Source organism: Exophiala oligosperma (genome assembly GCF_000835515.1).
Source record: "Exophiala oligosperma strain CBS 72588 unplaced genomic scaffold supercont1.12, whole genome shotgun sequence".
NCBI lineage: Eukaryota > Fungi > Ascomycota > Eurotiomycetes > Chaetothyriales > Herpotrichiellaceae > Exophiala > Exophiala oligosperma.
In genome coordinates this window covers 349,823-364,991 of record NW_015622829.1, presented here as the reverse complement: position 1 = coordinate 364,991, position 15,169 = coordinate 349,823, and the positions used below count along the sequence as shown (strand labels likewise).

General features: G+C 50.8%; 6 protein-coding genes across 7 annotated transcripts; 3 read left to right on the top strand and 3 right to left on the bottom strand.

Moving 5' to 3' along the window:
* Positions 1 to 95: 95 nt before the first annotated feature.
* PV06_10282 (uncharacterized protein) lies at positions 96 to 2,481 on the top strand. The gene is made up of 2 exons (XM_016411817.1): positions 96 to 724; positions 775 to 2,481. Exons 1-2 carry the CDS (start codon positions 688 to 690, stop codon positions 2,472 to 2,474), a joined length of 1,737 nt encoding a protein of 578 aa, XP_016257858.1. The 5' UTR covers positions 96 to 687; the 3' UTR covers positions 2,475 to 2,481.
* A 333-nt stretch (positions 2,482 to 2,814) lies between these two features.
* PV06_10281 (uncharacterized protein) lies at positions 2,815 to 5,505 on the top strand (the record flags this gene model as incomplete). Its single annotated transcript, XM_016411816.1, has 2 exons — positions 2,815 to 2,838; positions 2,886 to 5,505. 2 exons carry the CDS (start codon positions 2,815 to 2,817, stop codon positions 5,448 to 5,450), a joined length of 2,589 nt encoding a protein of 862 aa, XP_016257857.1. The 3' UTR covers positions 5,451 to 5,505.
* Positions 5,506 to 5,655: 150 nt separating this feature from the next.
* PV06_10280 (uncharacterized protein) lies at positions 5,656 to 8,557 on the bottom strand. Its single transcript, XM_016411815.1, has 4 exons — positions 8,019 to 8,557; positions 7,082 to 7,939; positions 5,869 to 7,002; positions 5,656 to 5,771 (listed from the first exon to the last, which is right to left on the bottom strand). Exons 1-4 carry the CDS (start codon positions 8,438 to 8,440, stop codon positions 5,699 to 5,701), a joined length of 2,487 nt encoding a protein of 828 aa, XP_016257856.1. The 5' UTR covers positions 8,441 to 8,557; the 3' UTR covers positions 5,656 to 5,698.
* A 122-nt stretch (positions 8,558 to 8,679) lies between these two features.
* Positions 8,680 to 10,429, bottom strand: PV06_10279 (uncharacterized protein). The gene is made up of 2 exons (XM_016411814.1): positions 10,198 to 10,429; positions 8,680 to 10,146 (listed from the first exon to the last, which is right to left on the bottom strand). The coding sequence occupies exons 1-2, from the start codon at positions 10,366 to 10,368 to the stop codon at positions 8,803 to 8,805; spliced, it is 1,515 nt and encodes a 504-aa protein (XP_016257855.1). The 5' UTR covers positions 10,369 to 10,429; the 3' UTR covers positions 8,680 to 8,802.
* A 158-nt stretch (positions 10,430 to 10,587) lies between these two features.
* On the top strand, positions 10,588 to 12,332 carry PV06_10278 (uncharacterized protein). The gene has a single exon (XM_016411813.1). It carries the CDS (start codon positions 10,784 to 10,786, stop codon positions 12,092 to 12,094), a length of 1,311 nt encoding a protein of 436 aa, XP_016257854.1. The 5' UTR covers positions 10,588 to 10,783; the 3' UTR covers positions 12,095 to 12,332.
* A 103-nt stretch (positions 12,333 to 12,435) lies between these two features.
* On the bottom strand, positions 12,436 to 14,122 carry PV06_10277. Of its 2 annotated transcripts, XM_016411811.1 has the most exons (4): positions 13,895 to 14,122; positions 13,629 to 13,764; positions 13,395 to 13,578; positions 12,436 to 13,332 (listed from the first exon to the last, which is right to left on the bottom strand). In XM_016411811.1, the coding sequence occupies exons 1-4, from the start codon at positions 13,917 to 13,919 to the stop codon at positions 12,724 to 12,726; spliced, it is 954 nt and encodes a 317-aa protein (XP_016257852.1). In that variant the 5' UTR covers positions 13,920 to 14,122; the 3' UTR covers positions 12,436 to 12,723. The 2 variants fall into 2 exon arrangements, with proteins under 2 accessions (XP_016257852.1, XP_016257853.1); XM_016411812.1 differs by having other exon boundaries at positions 13,395 to 13,764.
* Between the last annotated feature and the right edge of the window lie 1,047 nt (positions 14,123 to 15,169).

Genomic DNA, 15,169 nt, shown 5'->3' with positions numbered 1-15,169 from the left:
ATTGCAATCAGGAAGGTCTACCGAGTGCCTCAACTACCTGGTAAGACGATTCTTTTCACTTCTCTCTACGGTGACCTCGACTTCCATTCGTGTTAGTGTCCTTCTAGCTGATCAACGAATAAGGCTCTGCATCAGTCGTCAAAATATGCTGATAATGCTGGCCTCAACCAATTGACGGACCGAGCTCATGATACGGGCAGCCACTTGCCGCTCCCGGTTTGGCAACCAGCAAACAACTGTCTCGACTTGCCGAAGCGAGACAGCGCGAATGGATTATGATCACAGTGTTATCCGTTTGACAAGACAACGATTCCTAGGTCAGTTGCTATCCGAAGTTGTGTAATCAACAATGCGAGGTACACTATCCCACAGCCTACCTTTTCTAACCGGTACGTATCCGAGTGCGCGGGGTCGACTTACTTTGGCCATTATCGGGTTGCATTGTCATGTCCGACAAAAGCCTGTATCTTAACATAGGTGACACATGCCTGTGCTGCTGCGACAATGCCTCAAGTTGACCCCAGACTCTGCAACTTCTGCCTTCGATCGAACAAATGGGACCGTTCTAAGTGCCAAGAATGCTCACCAGTGAATAAGTATGGCCTGACAACGATATAAGCGTTCACATGTCGCTCTCTTGTACCATGTGCTTGGGTTCTTGAGGAGTATCGATACTATCGCTCAAGCATGGCCAGAGAAATCGAGTTGCTCATTGTGGGTGCGGGTAAGTGAATCATTCAAGCATGGTGATAACGTGACTGACTTCTTCGACAGGCCTCCACGGTCTTTGTATGGCTAAGACGTATCTTGAGCTCAACCCTGGGGCTGATATCCTTGTCGTCGATAAGGCTGAATCTATTGGAGGATCATGGGCCGAAGAAAGACTGTATCCTAGGCTCAAGACAAACAATGTCCTAGGATCATATGAATTCAGTGACTTCCCAATGATCCCTGAAAAGTATGGGGCGACGCCAGGCACCCACATACCCGGTAGAGTAGTTCACAACTATCTGTGTGATGTTGCGACTCATTATGGAATCGATGCTGCATTCCAGCCGAGAACAACTGTGGAGCAAGCAAAACTGCAGGACGATCGTCGATGGATGGTCAAGCTACGGAGATCAGATTCATCTGGCATGGCCGAAGAGTTTCTCATTGCTGAAAAGATGGTCATTGCGACTGGATTGACCTCCGAACCGTACCTCCCGATCATACCAGGAACAGACGATTTCCACGGCCTCTTGATACATTCAAAGCAGCTGAAGGAGCGTGCCGCAGATCTAACAGCTTGCAAGGATGTGGTTGTACTTGGAGGCAACAAGTCGGCATGGGATGTGTGTTATGATGCTGCACGCTCCGGTGCCCGTGTGCGTATGGTTATTCGGCCATCTGGCGGTGGTCCGAGCTATGTGTGGCCAAAGTCATTCAACTATGGGCCCTTCAAGTTATCCCTGGCTAGGATGTCTGCGACGAGATTCTTCATGGCATTTGATCCGACTCTTTTCGGCCGAAGGGGCTGTATGTCTTGGTGGTATAGATTCCTGCACTGTACATCCATCGGCAACAAGATATGCGGCTTCTTCTGGAACCGCTTGGATAAGCACATCAAGCGTCTGAATGGCTACAACACTCATCCAGAACTGAGAAAACTAGAACCATGGACTACTCCATTCTGGATGGGAAATTCATTAAGTATCCACAATTATGAGACAAACTGGTTCGACCTTGTTCGAGAGGGGAAAATTACTGTTCATATCGCTGACGTTGTTTTGTTATCCTCAGAGGATGTGCACCTCTCGAACAGCGAAACATTACACGCCGACGCTTTCGTCTGCTGCACCGGATGGAAGACCAAGTCAACGGTACACTTCGACTTACCTGTCCAGGACCATGGTATTAAAGAAACAATGTTGGAGGCCGAGAAAGCTGAAGCTGAGATCGAGACCGAATTGAGATATCTTCGAACACTGCGGAAGAGAACTAGCAATGCACCCCATCTGAAAGAGCAGCCCATCACGAAATCTCTCCCTACATCAAATCATTACTATCGGTTCATGGTGCCACCTGATGGATATTCCCTCGAAAACAAAAATCTCGCCTTCATTGGAGCGCATTCTTCAATTCATGCAGTTGTGGTTGCTCAAGCTCAGGCTCTATGGATCTCTGCCTTTCTCGATGGAAAGTTGAAACATCTACAACCCAGGCAGATTGATGCAAATGCTGTCAGATATGATTCAATCTTACATGGTATTTATGGAATGTTGAGACGACCAAAGGAATGCGGCGGTGCTGCTGGAAGATATCCAGACCTCGTCTTTGACAGTATACCGTATGTGGACGTCTTGTTACAGGACTTGGGATTGGATATCACAAGAAAACGTGGAAGATGGAACAATATCTTCGGACCACACATGCCAGCTGATTATCGAGGTTTGGTTAAAGAGTGGAAAACCAGGAATCTAGGCAATGTTTGACGTCGGCAACAAAAGTGAATAAAATGATAGAGTAAGACTAGAGTTCAATTTAAAGTGTTCAAGCTGAACTTGCTTTATTTCTGACCATTGTGTCTGCTAGCAGCATCCCTACCAAATACGCATCGTTGCCAGAAAAGAGACTCGCCCTGAAGCAACACGAGGCTGAAGGCCAAAGGGCCGATGCAAGGCTGAACCTCCGGAACTCCGACTGTGGGTCTACTTTGATCGTCGTAGGGAAAGTTAGCCGGGATCTTAAAATTTCCCCACGTTTAGATACAGAGTGCGACTCAACTGCCCATGAGAACAACCACTTTTTAATTATAGATATTTTGTTGTCGCCATGGGTAGAAGAGGTGGCAGAAAAGTAAATTGAACCTGAGATCTCCATATTGAAGTACTAACAAGGTATAGGGTGGCTTCAACCGTGGCGGTGGCGGCGGTGGTCCTCGCCAGGACAATCGAGGCAACAAGGCCGATATCATTCGAAACAACGAAAGGTTCGAAGAATACTACAATGAACTCGGTGTAATACCGAACGAAGAGAAGGAGGATTTCTGGGCCGCAATGAGAAGAGACCTTCCCAACAGCTTCCGGTTCACTGGCTCCAAGGCTCACGCACTCGCCGTGCAGCAACGCTTGCGAGATTACTACATCCCCGAAATCACGTCCATAACCTACGAGGGCCGTTATGTCGATACTCCTCAACCTGTGAGCTGGTACCCTGACCAGCTGGCATGGTTCATGACCACGCCCAAGAATGTCATCCGCCGTTTTCCTCCATTCGCCAGCTTCCAGAAATTTTTGGTCGCAGAGACTGATGTCGGGAATATCACACGTCAGGAGGTGGTCAGCATGATTCCGCCGTTACTGATGGATATAAAACCTGGAATGACCGTCCTTGACCTATGTGCGGCGCCTGGCAGTAAGTCTGCGCAGCTAATCGAGATGCTCCATGCCGGCGAAGAGGAGAGAAGTAGGCAAGTTGCAGCGAATACTGCCAACGGCCTTGACAAGCCGCAAGGTGAAGACTTCTCAGACGATGGACGATCAACTGGGCTCCTCATTGCAAATGACGTTGATTACAAGCGAGCGCACATGTTAGTCCATCAGGTGAAGCGATTGAGCTCGCCCAACATCATCGTGACAAACCACGACGCCACCATCTTTCCTTCTATCAAAATTCCTTCCCTTCCTGACTCATCAGGCAAGCCGGTACACAACAGATACCTAAAATTCGACCGAATCCTGGCTGATGTACCTTGCTCTGGGGATGGCACAGTACGGAAGAACATGGAAATCTGGAAAAACTGGACTCCCAGCAATGGCCTCGGTCTCCATTCTACACAAGTGCGGATTCTGATCAGAGCGCTTCAAATGTTGAAGGTCGGTGGAAGAGTGGTGTATTCCACGTGCAGCATGAACCCAGTCGAAGATGAGGCAGTACTAGCTGAAGCGATCTTGCGTTGTGGCGGCGACAAATTTGTGGAACTACAGGAAACCAAGGATTACTTGCCTGGACTCAAGCGGACTCCTGGCATGACGAGCTGGAAAGTCATGGACAAGTCGGGTCGCATATGGAGCGATTATGATGCTGTCCTAGAGCAGAAAACCACCGTGGGTGAAGATGGGTTGAGCAGACTCTCCGAGAGTGTATTCCCACCGAAAGAAGATCTACATTTAGAACGTGCTATGCGAGTTTTCCCTCATACGCAGAACACGGGCGCATTCTTCATTGCCATACTTGAGAAGAAGTCTGAGATCAAGGCACGCACTGAAGCGAAAGCAAGCTCAACAGGTTCCACGGCGCCAACTCCAAAGCCTGAGAAGGTCGAAGCAGCTGATACCACCGGTGAAGCAGTACAGCTTGAGACGGCCGCCGACGGAACGATCGATTCGGTAAATGGCACTGCTCCACCTGACGCAGATGTTCCAGGCAAGAGGAAGCGTTCAGAGGACGACGACGTCGCGGACGAGGCGGCTCCCCTGAAGCGCGCTAAGAGCCAGCAAGACGAAGCAGTTCCAAACGGCAGTACGGGTACGAGTATTCCCGTACCTGCCGCCCCAACACCTCGTCCGGGTCAAACCCCCAAGAAGAAGAACCGTGAGCAACCATTTGAAGAACCCTTCAAGTATCTGTCGCCCGATTTGCCTGAATTGAAGCAAATCAAAGAATTCTACAATCTCTCCCCTCGGTTCCCGCAAGACCGATACATGGTTCGTAACGCGGACGGCATTCCGGCCAAGAACATGTACTACACGAGCGCCCTGGCCAAGGACATCCTGACCGAGAACGAAGGCAAGGGTCTCAAATTCGTCCACGCCGGCGTGAAGATGTTTGTCAAGCAGGACGCGCCGTCTCCAGAAGTGTGTCCGTGGCGCATACAGACCGACGGCCTACGACTCCTCGAAACGTGGGTGGGCCCGGAGCGGATCGTGAAACTTCACAGGAAGGAAACGCTGCGACGATTACTGGTCGAGATGTTCCCCCGGTTCAACGGCGAAGAGTACAAGAACCTGGGCGAAGTTGGCGAGCAGATCCTGGGGTTGAAGATGGGATGTTGTGTGCTCGTGGTCGAGCCGACTGACGATGACCCGGACGGATTGAGCGAGCGCATGGTGTTTCCGTTGTGGAAGTCTATACAGAGCGTGAACCTGATGTTGCCGAAGGAGGACCGCAAGGCCATGTTGCTGCGGTTGTTCAACGACGACACTCCCCTTGTCAATGCCAGCAAGGGTTGGCAGAAGAACGGGACCAAGAGTGCCGCAGAGAAAAAGGAGGCTGAAAACGAGGAGCGCAATAAGCCGGATGCAGGGGCGGCGAGTGACGCCCAAAATGGTATCTCAACGGGTCAGGAGGAACAGAACCAAAGGAGACGAAATAGTAGTTCGCCAGAACCGGAGGTTGAGGAGGCAAAGGATGATGATGTTGATGACGACGAGGACGGAGGTGTCGTTATCGACACCGGCAACGCCTGATGTGTGTATCTTATGTACTCGGCAAACCGATATGTGTGTGGCCTCCGTACGCCAGGCGTTGGGCTGGGAAATACAGATTTCTATCCAATTTATGTCCCGCCAAAGATTGAGATATCATCTGCGTTGGTTATTTCAAGTCTTATCTCTAAAAGGCTGGCTCCGTGATCCACCTAGGATTGTACCCTGGTGGCGCCAATCAACGGTCGCCAATACCAATACATATGGTGCCATAACGTCGAGACGGCTCACTACATGCCCAACTTGTCTCCTAGTCTGAGACTTTCGGGGAACAAGTCCATCAAGGTATTTCCCTTTTTACTCCTATATGAAGCCATGACGTGGTCAGCAAAAAGGCATGGACAGAAGGAGTCGAATGAATCACCAGCAGATCACATAAACATTTCACATTTCAACTTACCAATACGCCAGTTGAACAGGGGTCATGCCATTGTCGTCCTCGACGGTAGGGTCAGCACCGGCGTCGAGTAAGAGTTTCAAAATGTCGGGCCTGTTGCGCCATACCGCGGCGTGCAACGCCGTACCGCCATATCGACCTGCGCGAGTATTCAAAAAGTCGGGACGACCACCGTTGTCGTCGTCGTCGTTGTCCTCAAGACCGGAAATCAAGGCACGTACTGTCTCGGTGAGTCCGTAACTCGCGGCGTAGTACAACGGCGTCGCTCGGACCAGGTCAGAGTTGGGAGGCAAGTACCCATGCCTACTATCCGAGAGGATGGTCTGGAGCCAGAAGTAAAACCGAGGGTTGGAGGATGGTGTGAAGAGTCGTAATATCAATGGAAGGAGAACTTGTTCGGTATCATTATTCTTTTCAAGGTCACTCGCCCCTTTTTCGTCGTTACTGTAATATGTACTACTGCTGGTAGTCACTTTCTCAGAAATCCACGACTTTGTAGTATTAGAACCACACTTCGGACGAGAAGAATTTCTTGACGATGATGATTCATCTGCCATGGAGAGATGAAATGTCCAATTCGTAGCCGCGTATCTCAACAGAGGATACTTGACACAGGTTTCCTGAAACTCTCGAGGGAATAGAGGACCTTTCGCAAAATCGTCGAGTAGGAGGTACATCAAACAAATCTCGGCCATCGTACGGTGGGACTCTTTGGGTGGAATGTGGAATTCACTGGTCCGATCGAGTCTCTGAGTCAGAAACTCGCGGACCGAATGATGCGCCAGCCTCGTCGTGCCAGAAATGGGGTTGTAAGACACGAGACTGCCGCAGATCTCGAGGACGTCCGAAGGGTCGTTGAGGGCGAGGTCGGGATCGAGATGACCGGTTTCGAGGACAATACTGGGTGGTTCAAGGGCGACCACGGTGGCAAGTTCGGGCAAAGTGAGCGGAGAGGAAGCGTGAGCGAGCCACAAAAGAGCTCGGCGTGCGTACATGATATCCTCGTTCGGAATGGATCGCAAGATGCGAGTGTATGCGCCTTCGAGACTGGATGGAAGTGAGGTCAGGGCCTGCTTTATCGCCGCGTCGGTTCGAAGACGTGATATCGCGTCGAGTTGACATTGAACCCATCGGAACCTAGGTAGCGAGATACATATGTCAGCGAGAGAAGTACTCACGCCGCGGGTCAAGGTTGATGAGATAGAAGAGTACTTACATCCCGTGTGAATCAACACGGAGACTCAATTCGACCTTTTGCTTCATCTTGTCACTCATGTGTCGAAGTCTGGTGTCGTGACCGATCCGTGACCGAATATAAAGACCAATGTCATCTTCCACGGCGGTCTCGGGGACGAGAATCTCTTGAAACCCGCCCAGGCGGCGCCGGAGGTCGACATCAGGACGACTGCTGATGAAGACGCGCAGTGGGTGGTGTCCCGATGTGATTGTTGAGGTGAGGAAGTCACACACAACCCCGTAATCTGGGGTCTCGTCGAGACCGTCAACGAGGATGATACATGACCTGGCCTTGTCCAGAAGTCGGGTGAGGAAGTTTTGGAGTTCGTTGAGACTGGCTTGCCTGGGTGTCCCTAACCTATCGGCGGCCCTTTTATATGCATCCCGTATGTTGTCAGGGATCTCGGGGAGTTGAGAACAGAATTGTTTGATGCATGCCCCAAAGAACGTCTCTGGCGTGAGGCTTTCTATCGTGCTGGCGTCGTAGTAGAAATAGGCTAGTAAATGACCCTCCGCCGAGAGATGGTGGGTGAGGTGATGGATCAGATAGCTGGTCGCCACGGTCTTGCCAGATCCCGCCGGGCCATGCATCCATAACAGAGACGACCTACGTTGAGACCACTTGATGAATTCTGGATCCTCCAGAAGCCACAAACAAGTTTTCGAGCAGTGGAGTTGAAACCCCTGACGGTACTGTGCCTCATGTTGATAGTCAGAAAGCCAGTCTAGGATCTGCTGGCGCTGGTGATTGGTATGATTAGATCTATATTCGAGAGACAAATCTGATAGAGTGTCCGAGACATGGTCCAATGTTGCCCTTTGATGTAGGATGGTGTCTCTAGATGCATACGGTAGATAGGTAGTCAGCTAAAAATGCCTCGTCCACGGTTCATGGTGGCGGCCACTTCTCAACGTACGCAGAAAAAGTGTCTAGGGCCAACGACAATGATCTCTTGTGCCTTTCCAACAAGGCTATCAGATTCTCGGTGTCAGTTTTCCTCAAAGGCCATAGTAACCTCTTGATCGTTCGTCTGGTGGTAGAAGCCTTGTTGTTCGGATGTGGACCGTGATCTCGAAGTCTTGACGAGAGAGTTTGTAGCGAAGTATCGCATTCTTTCAAGATAGGTTGAATGTCTTGCGTTGGGAATTGGTGGTGTTTGGCCAGGTTCTGAACACCTACCAACAGTCCACTCAAATTTGTAACCTCGAAAGCGAGCCTCTTTGCTTCTTCCGGAGCGTCGGCAACACCACAGCCATATTGATAGCATTGACTTATAACGCTACCAGCAAGCGAAAGGAGGCCTGCAACGCCGGTCGTAATCGACAGCGGATCGGTCATTGCGAGAGATCGTGGCGCAAGGGTGTCGATAATGTCTTGTCCATCTTACTCTCAATTTGTCTTACTTGGGCAATATCGACGCTGAAAGAGTGAAGATCGGATGATGAATGTCCCGTTGCTCTGAGGCAGTCATGTCCACTGTCAAATGACAATCCTGGCCACGCAATGAATCGTGGCATTGATATTGGCCCCAATTCCGGACAAGAGGAAACTCACACCACAAATAGTCGATAATGTGGTTGTGTACGATGCAGATGGGCAAATCTGAAATATTGTACACTCTACATCTACATGACAATAACTACATACATATTCGGAGGGGGTATCATGGTCCATATTCATCCAGCAATCATCAGATAGCTTCAGGATCCGTGTGTCGTGGACTTTGGTAGTACAGTGGGCAATTCTCCTGGTGCCAATTGCCACGCCATCTCGACTGCACCTGAAGCATCGCCCTTGTTATACAAAAATAATCCTTGCAATGCAGCCATGCTAACTCGACTGACTCGGGCTTCGGCGTCTGGTAAAGCCCCGATGTCAAGCAAGCGTTTCAAGAACTCCTGCTTCAATTTCCCTTCTGGGTCGGCCTCACCATAGAAGCGCTCCCACAGCTGAGAAATTTGGTACGTCGTAGCCTCACCGAGACGAACAGTCAGATCCACTCGTCCGGGTCGAACCAGGGCTTCATCAAGTCGATCCACATGATTGGTCGTGAGGAAGATGATGCGCTCTTCTGCGCTTGCGACACCATCTAAAGCATTGAGAAGCCCGGAAAAGGTGACATTCGCACCTGCATAGCCATCTGTTTCGACCTGTCGGCGATTTGAAAACGCCGCATCCACATCTTCAAGCAAAACCAGAGTCCTTTGAGGTATCACGGTCAGTAGATGATTGAGTCGATCATCAGTGAGACCACGTTCGCTCAGATTCAGCATGGCAATGTCGTAGTTTAGATGCCCTGCCAACGCTTGGATGAAGGAAGATTTGCCGGTTCCTGGAGGGCCATAGAGGAGATAGCCTCGCCGATAGGGGATTCCTCGTTCGTAGTACCATTTTGCAGAGGAGAGGAAGTCTTGTACATCCTCCACAATTCTTTCCTTGACTCCCTCGTCTAAGATCACAGATTCAAGAGGTCTCTTGCTGCGAGGATGGCCAAACTTATCCCATCTCGTACCCCATGCAGTGTATATGACCGTCTTGCCCTCAACGGCCTGTGTCGCAAGATCGGCGGCCTCTTTGAACATCGACTCGAAGACGTGTCGGTGTGCATACAAGGTCGTCAATGTCACCGTCTCCCACGGTTTCCCATCCATCGAGACTTGCTTCGCTTCTCTTTGTCTGTTGACCCATATCCAAGCACTTCTGTATCGGAGAACGTGTCGACCAGGACCCGGAATGAGGTAGAAATTCGTGTGGAGGGCACCATTAGGCAACTCTTGCTTTTCTGTCTTGATAGACAGATGGTGTATGCCCGGTGTTATCCGGCTGAGGATGGATTCGAAGATGCCTTTCTTGCCGCCAGACTCTTTCGCTGCCAACCTTCCTTGCTCATGATGTGTCATCCAGTCTAGAAACCAGGGGTAGGAGTCGTCTCGAACATTGATCTCGACATCGACCAGGAGGCGTCGTCGCACGAGGTGAGCTCCTTGCTTGAACCCTCTACGGGCTGTTGCTGCGAGCGCACCGAGTCCGGCGAGCGCAAATCCCTAGTGAGGTCTTAGAACCAGCGTAAAGGAGTCTCAAAAAGCCATACATACGCCCGTAAACAAAGCATTATTGGACAACTGCGCAATCAGCCCACCCTCATTGCTGCTGGATCCAGCGCCCGCGAGTTGGCGGACGAGATCAGCTTTCTGCGCATTAACATCATGGGCATTCAGAGATGATTGATCCGCGGCGAGGTTGACCACTCCATTATCGCCCTGCATCACCAGAATGTCTCCGTCCAGTTGAACATCCGAAGCGCGGTCGGGGTCAAGGACAAGATTTGAATGATTTCATTTGAGAGTAATCCGTATTGAAAGTCCTGCGGGACATTTTTCATCCGCAAAACTCGCTGATCATCTCGGAGATAACGGACCATCGCGTCGCTCCAACAACAAAAATGCTGACGCTGACAACCCCGAGTGCCATTCGCATACTACCTACACAGATACCCTGGGCCTCTTGTATAATTAGTCGACTACCTGGTTCGGAGTAGGGTGTTTTCCTATTGTATTCCCATTCTACGGAGTAGGCGCCAGGAATTCTGGCAATAAGCGAGCCCAGACTCTCTCCCATCCATACCTATTGGCACGGGACTACTACATCGTCCTCGTGTCCCTCCCTCCGCCTCTTCTCTCCATGCGTTCCTTTCTTCGACATTTCTTCAGCAAGAGAGCGTCCACTGCTACTGCTCCTCCGCCACTGAATTCCTCGAGAATGGCCTACTCATCATCGACATCAGCGCTGGTGTATGCCGCGACCGTAGCCGTCCCTTCAATCGCCGCCGCCCGTCCCGACGACGACGTCACAAAGGCCAAAGGCTGGCACGTCAAGTCGGGAGGCTTCGACAACCCGTGGCCCTCATGGAACATGCACTCTGCGCCGGCGATCATCGGTGGCATGCTCATGCGACGGGTCTCAGGCCGCGCAAATAAACCAAACACCACCCCTCCAACTGTCCCCGTCCACGCTCCAACATTCCTACCCTGTCGCACTTCAAGTACTTCACTGCGCGCAACCTGGCTGGGCCACGCATGCTACTACGTGGAATTCCCCTCGGGCCTGCGTGTGCTCTTCGACCCCGTCTTCACAGACCGCTGCAGTCCCTTCTCATGGCTAGGCCCCAAGCGGTACACCGAGATGCCCTGCCAGATCCGTGACATACCCACGATCGACGCCGTCGTCATCTCTCACAACCACTACGACCACCTCTCTCACCCGACCATCATGGAAATCCACAAACTACACCCGGAATGTCAGTTTTTTGTGCCTCTGGGAAACAAAAAGTGGTTCGAAGCATGCGGGATCAAGAAACAATGCCACGAACTCGACTGGTGGGAAGAGGTGGACTTTACGCTGACACCGTCTTCCTCGGCAGCAAAGAGCGACAAAGCAAGCGTCTCCTCCGCCGACACGCCGTCTGCGAAACCCGCCGCAGACGCGATCACCAGCAGAATATCATGTCTACCGTGCCAACACATCTCGTCACGGAGTATCCACGACCGCGCCGCGACCCTCTGGTCGTCGTGGTCCGTCAGTTCGGGCGGGAGGAGCGTCTACTTTGGCGGCGATACGGGGTACCGGTCCGTCCCCAAAGAAAGTGAGGGTAAAGACGACTGGGCCGAAGAATACGCCAATCTCCCCCACTGTCCAGCTTTCAAAGACATAGGGGACCTCAAAGGGCCGTTCGACCTCGGCCTCATCCCCATCGGCGCCTACATGCCCCGGTGGATCATGAGCCCCATGCACGCCGACCCCAGGGACGCCGTCGAGATCTTCAGGGACACCAAATGTAAACGGGCCATGGGCATCCACTGGGGAACCTGGGTCCTGACGGAGGAGGATGTCCTCGAGCCGCCAGAGCTGCTCAAAAAGGCCCTCGCCCACCACTCGATCCCTGAGACTGGTGTTTTCGACATCTGTGACATTGGCGAGAGCCGAGAGTTTTGAGAAGTCCCGATTTTAACAGAGCGTGTGGCGTTGCGCGATCACGGAGACACCCTTGTACGGAGTAAAGAGAGCAAATCGTCTGTATATCCTAATTACCTAGATAGAAGCTTCCCCAAGCAAAAGCGCGACCGCGGGCTGCGTTGTGGAGTAGTAGATGAAAGAAACGCATTGTGTCAAAAGCTGGCACGGATTTGGAAAACACTTGATTCTGTCAACAGTTTCACTTCCCGATGGCTCATTTCCAGGACCTGAAATGGGAAACGAAATTAGTAAACAAAGCCCGGACTGGATGTACCAAGATACTGTTCTTGCACAACTGCTTTTTCATTTGCGTGGCGCCATGTACCTTTTGATGGCAGTAGAAAGTATGAGTCGCCTCGACCACTTCTATGAAGAGGCACCACGCACGTAGAAAACACTAATAGTACAGGGAATCTCAAGCCTATAAAAACACACTCTCTCAGTCCACTGAATTTTGGCTTCTTATCAGTCTGATGGGGGCCAGCTTGCATCTCACGGAGCACCTTTGTAGCTAGCTCGTCACAAACCCCTGCCACCTTCGACACTGCAGACATACCTAGGTAGGTAGTAGTAGAAATCGGCGTACACAACAACTTTGGTTGACAAAATCATTTCCTGGTACGGCCAGGTCTTCCCCTCTTCTTCTTTGGCGGCTCTGGTACGTCGTCTGCGTCCTCTTCTTCGGGCTCCAGATCATCCATGTCGTCCCCTTCTTCTTCTTCTTCTTCGGCCTTGACCTTTTTTGCTTTTGCCTTTGACTTTGCAGCCTTGGTGGCTATGGGTGCAACAGGGACATCATCGTCCTCATCTGGCGTCTCTTCTTTCTTGACCTTCTTAGATCGCGCCGCCTTCTTCTTAGCTGGTTTTTCTGGTGCTGCGTTCAGTGGAACATCAGAATCCAACGACTCTTGCTCTTCAGCCTTGACCTTTTTGGCACGAGATTTCTTCGGTTTCTCAACAGGCTCATCCAACTCGTCTTCAGCAGATGCCTTGCGTTTGCGGCCACGTGTCTTTTTCGGAGCCGGAACCTCTTCGTCGTCTTCGGCCGCTTCAGCCTTGACCTTCTTCGGCCTACCCTTCTTGGCTTTGGGCTTTGTTGGTGATTGATCGTCTCCAGGAGCTCCCGCCTCACCGTCTGCGTCTGCATCTGGTGCCTTCTTCTTCTTGGGGGTACGCTTGTTGATGCCTTTCATTCCGGGACGATTCAGCTCAGGCTCCTAGTTGTTTCAAGTCAGCACCAAAGTCGACAGACACAGACGCAGGCGGAAACCTTGCTTACTCCTTTCCAGTCTTCATCCGCAACGTGACCATGAACCAACGCCTCCTTGACCTTCTCTTGAGCTTCCACGCTCAGTTCATCATAGCCGTCAAGAATCGAGGGAAGGTCACTGTCCAGATCCAAATCTTCCAATGGGCCAACTTGAGATTGTAGGTTTGCAATCTGTACTGGTGTGACACATCCCCTGACCATTATGAGCGGTGGAATCAAGGGGAGAGATTGCGATGTCCTTACCAATGCTTCCACTGCCAGCTGTAGTGCTCTTGGATGAATACTTGAGTACCGAAACGAAATTCACCTTTCATAATTTTCACACCTTCATGTTTGCATTTGGAGTTCTGGCAGCCTGCACGATTGTTCGGGGACATTTCTATGATAAATTAGCTTTGTCCTGATATCTCTTGAGATATTGGCCTCATCAGTGAGTCATATGAACCCGTGCATGATGTAGCACGTCTCGTACAACAGGCGAGGCAAATGGCATCGTAGAACACACTCACCGAAGCGATAAACCGCGTTCGACATGCTGGGCAATAATAGTATGTCAAACGCCGAAGTTTGGGTGATGTTTGTTGATGAGATACTACAATTGGAACACAGCGAGGGTCGGGCGGAAGGAAGCAACTTGAGGTAGAAAAGAAGTGACCATGAACAGGAGAACGAAAGAAGTGACTATTTGCTTGGTGATTGCCGCAAAGCCCTTTTAGAGGGATGAGAAAGGGACAAAGTATGAGGTCGTTGGCAGCGAAAAGAAGTAACAAACGCGTTTGGGAATGGATTGTTGCCTCGCGTGGAATTAGCTTGGTCTGACAATACTTTATTCCTGAGGCGTATCTTGTGTCTTGCGCAGGGGATGCTTACCAGATATTTTGTCAGACCGTGGAACATTTGGGAGCTCTTGACATCACCGTCTCTCAGCCTCAGCCTCATAATCTGCCTCTGTTTCACTCGATGTTTGCTAAATTTCGATAAACCTCAAAGGCGTGTACTAGGTTTCGATTACTTCCTTATATGAGTTCGAATGAACCGACTGAGTAAGCCTATTCAATCTCTACTCTAAGAAAAATTAACTGTCCCATCTCGTTCAACAAACCTCTCCAAAGCAGCCGTTCTTCCATTATGCCGTGACTTCAAATCCTCAACACCATCCAATGGTTCATCCAGAGATACAGCTGCTTATGCTTGCTTGTCAGATTTCTTATTGACTCCCACTTGTCCACTGGAGCCCTCTTCGCTACTGCCATCCCTCCCAGCATCCATCCCTTCCAGAACCCCTCGAGCTTTCTCCGGGTCTGGCTGACCATATTTGGCACTAATGCACTGATTAGCAAGTATATGATGTATAGGACTTGTGCACTTACTCGTACTCATGCCGGCCATCATGGAAGAATGCATATGGCAACTCTCCATGAACCTCTCCGTCTCCGATGAGAAGTTGCTCCTCGTTGTATCTCAACGGAATCCGCAGCACATATTTGATAAACAAGCAAATTGCACTTGTCCAGAAGATGTTCCACCCGATGATGAAGAGAAATCCAACAATCTGTACCCAGACCTGTCGACCATTACCATCAATGGCGCCGCCGGTTGGAGCCAGAGCGAAAGCTGCTGTACCTTCGCTAGTGGCGAAGAGGCCAGTCAAAAATCCTCCTACAACACCGCCAACAAGATGCGTGTGGAAATCTCCGACAACATCATCAGAAAACTCGAGGAACCATCTCTGTTTTCCCAGAATGTTCATTGAAATCCAAGGGATGCTTCCAGAGCATACTCCA

Bases quoted from the DNA above. Each gene is read 5' to 3' on its own strand.
- PV06_10282 (XM_016411817.1), top strand. From the start codon at position 688: ATGGCCAGAGAAATCGAGTTGCTCATTGTGGGTGCGG. The intron at 725-774 runs GTAAGTGAATCA...CTTCTTCGACAG, and splicing joins GTTGCTCATTGTGGGTGCGG to GCCTCCACGGTCTTTGTATG.
- PV06_10280 (XM_016411815.1), bottom strand. From the start codon at position 8,440: ATGACCGATCCGCTGTCGATTACGACCGGCGTTGCAGGCCTCCTTTCG. The intron at 7,940-8,018 runs GTACGTTGAGAA...GTATGCATCTAG, and splicing joins GCCCTAGACACTTTTTCTGC to AGACACCATCCTACATCAAA. The intron at 7,003-7,081 runs GTAAGTACTCTT...CTCGCTACCTAG, and splicing joins CGTGTTGATTCACACGGGAT to GTTCCGATGGGTTCAATGTC.
- PV06_10279 (XM_016411814.1), bottom strand. From the start codon at position 10,368: ATGCAGGGCGATAATGGAGTGGTCAACCTCGCCGCGGATCAATCATCT. The intron at 10,147-10,197 runs GTATGTATGGCT...AGACCTCACTAG, and splicing joins ATAATGCTTTGTTTACGGGC to GGATTTGCGCTCGCCGGACT.
- PV06_10278 (XM_016411813.1), top strand. From the start codon at position 10,784: ATGCGTTCCTTTCTTCGACATTTCTTCAGCAAGAGAGCGTCCACTGCT.
- PV06_10277 (XM_016411811.1), bottom strand. From the start codon at position 13,919: ATGTCGAACGCGGTTTATCGCTTCG. The intron at 13,579-13,628 runs GTAAGGACATCG...CATAATGGTCAG, and splicing joins AGCTGGCAGTGGAAGCATTG to GGGATGTGTCACACCAGTAC. The intron at 13,333-13,394 runs GTAAGCAAGGTT...TGAAACAACTAG, and splicing joins CGGATGAAGACTGGAAAGGA to GAGCCTGAGCTGAATCGTCC.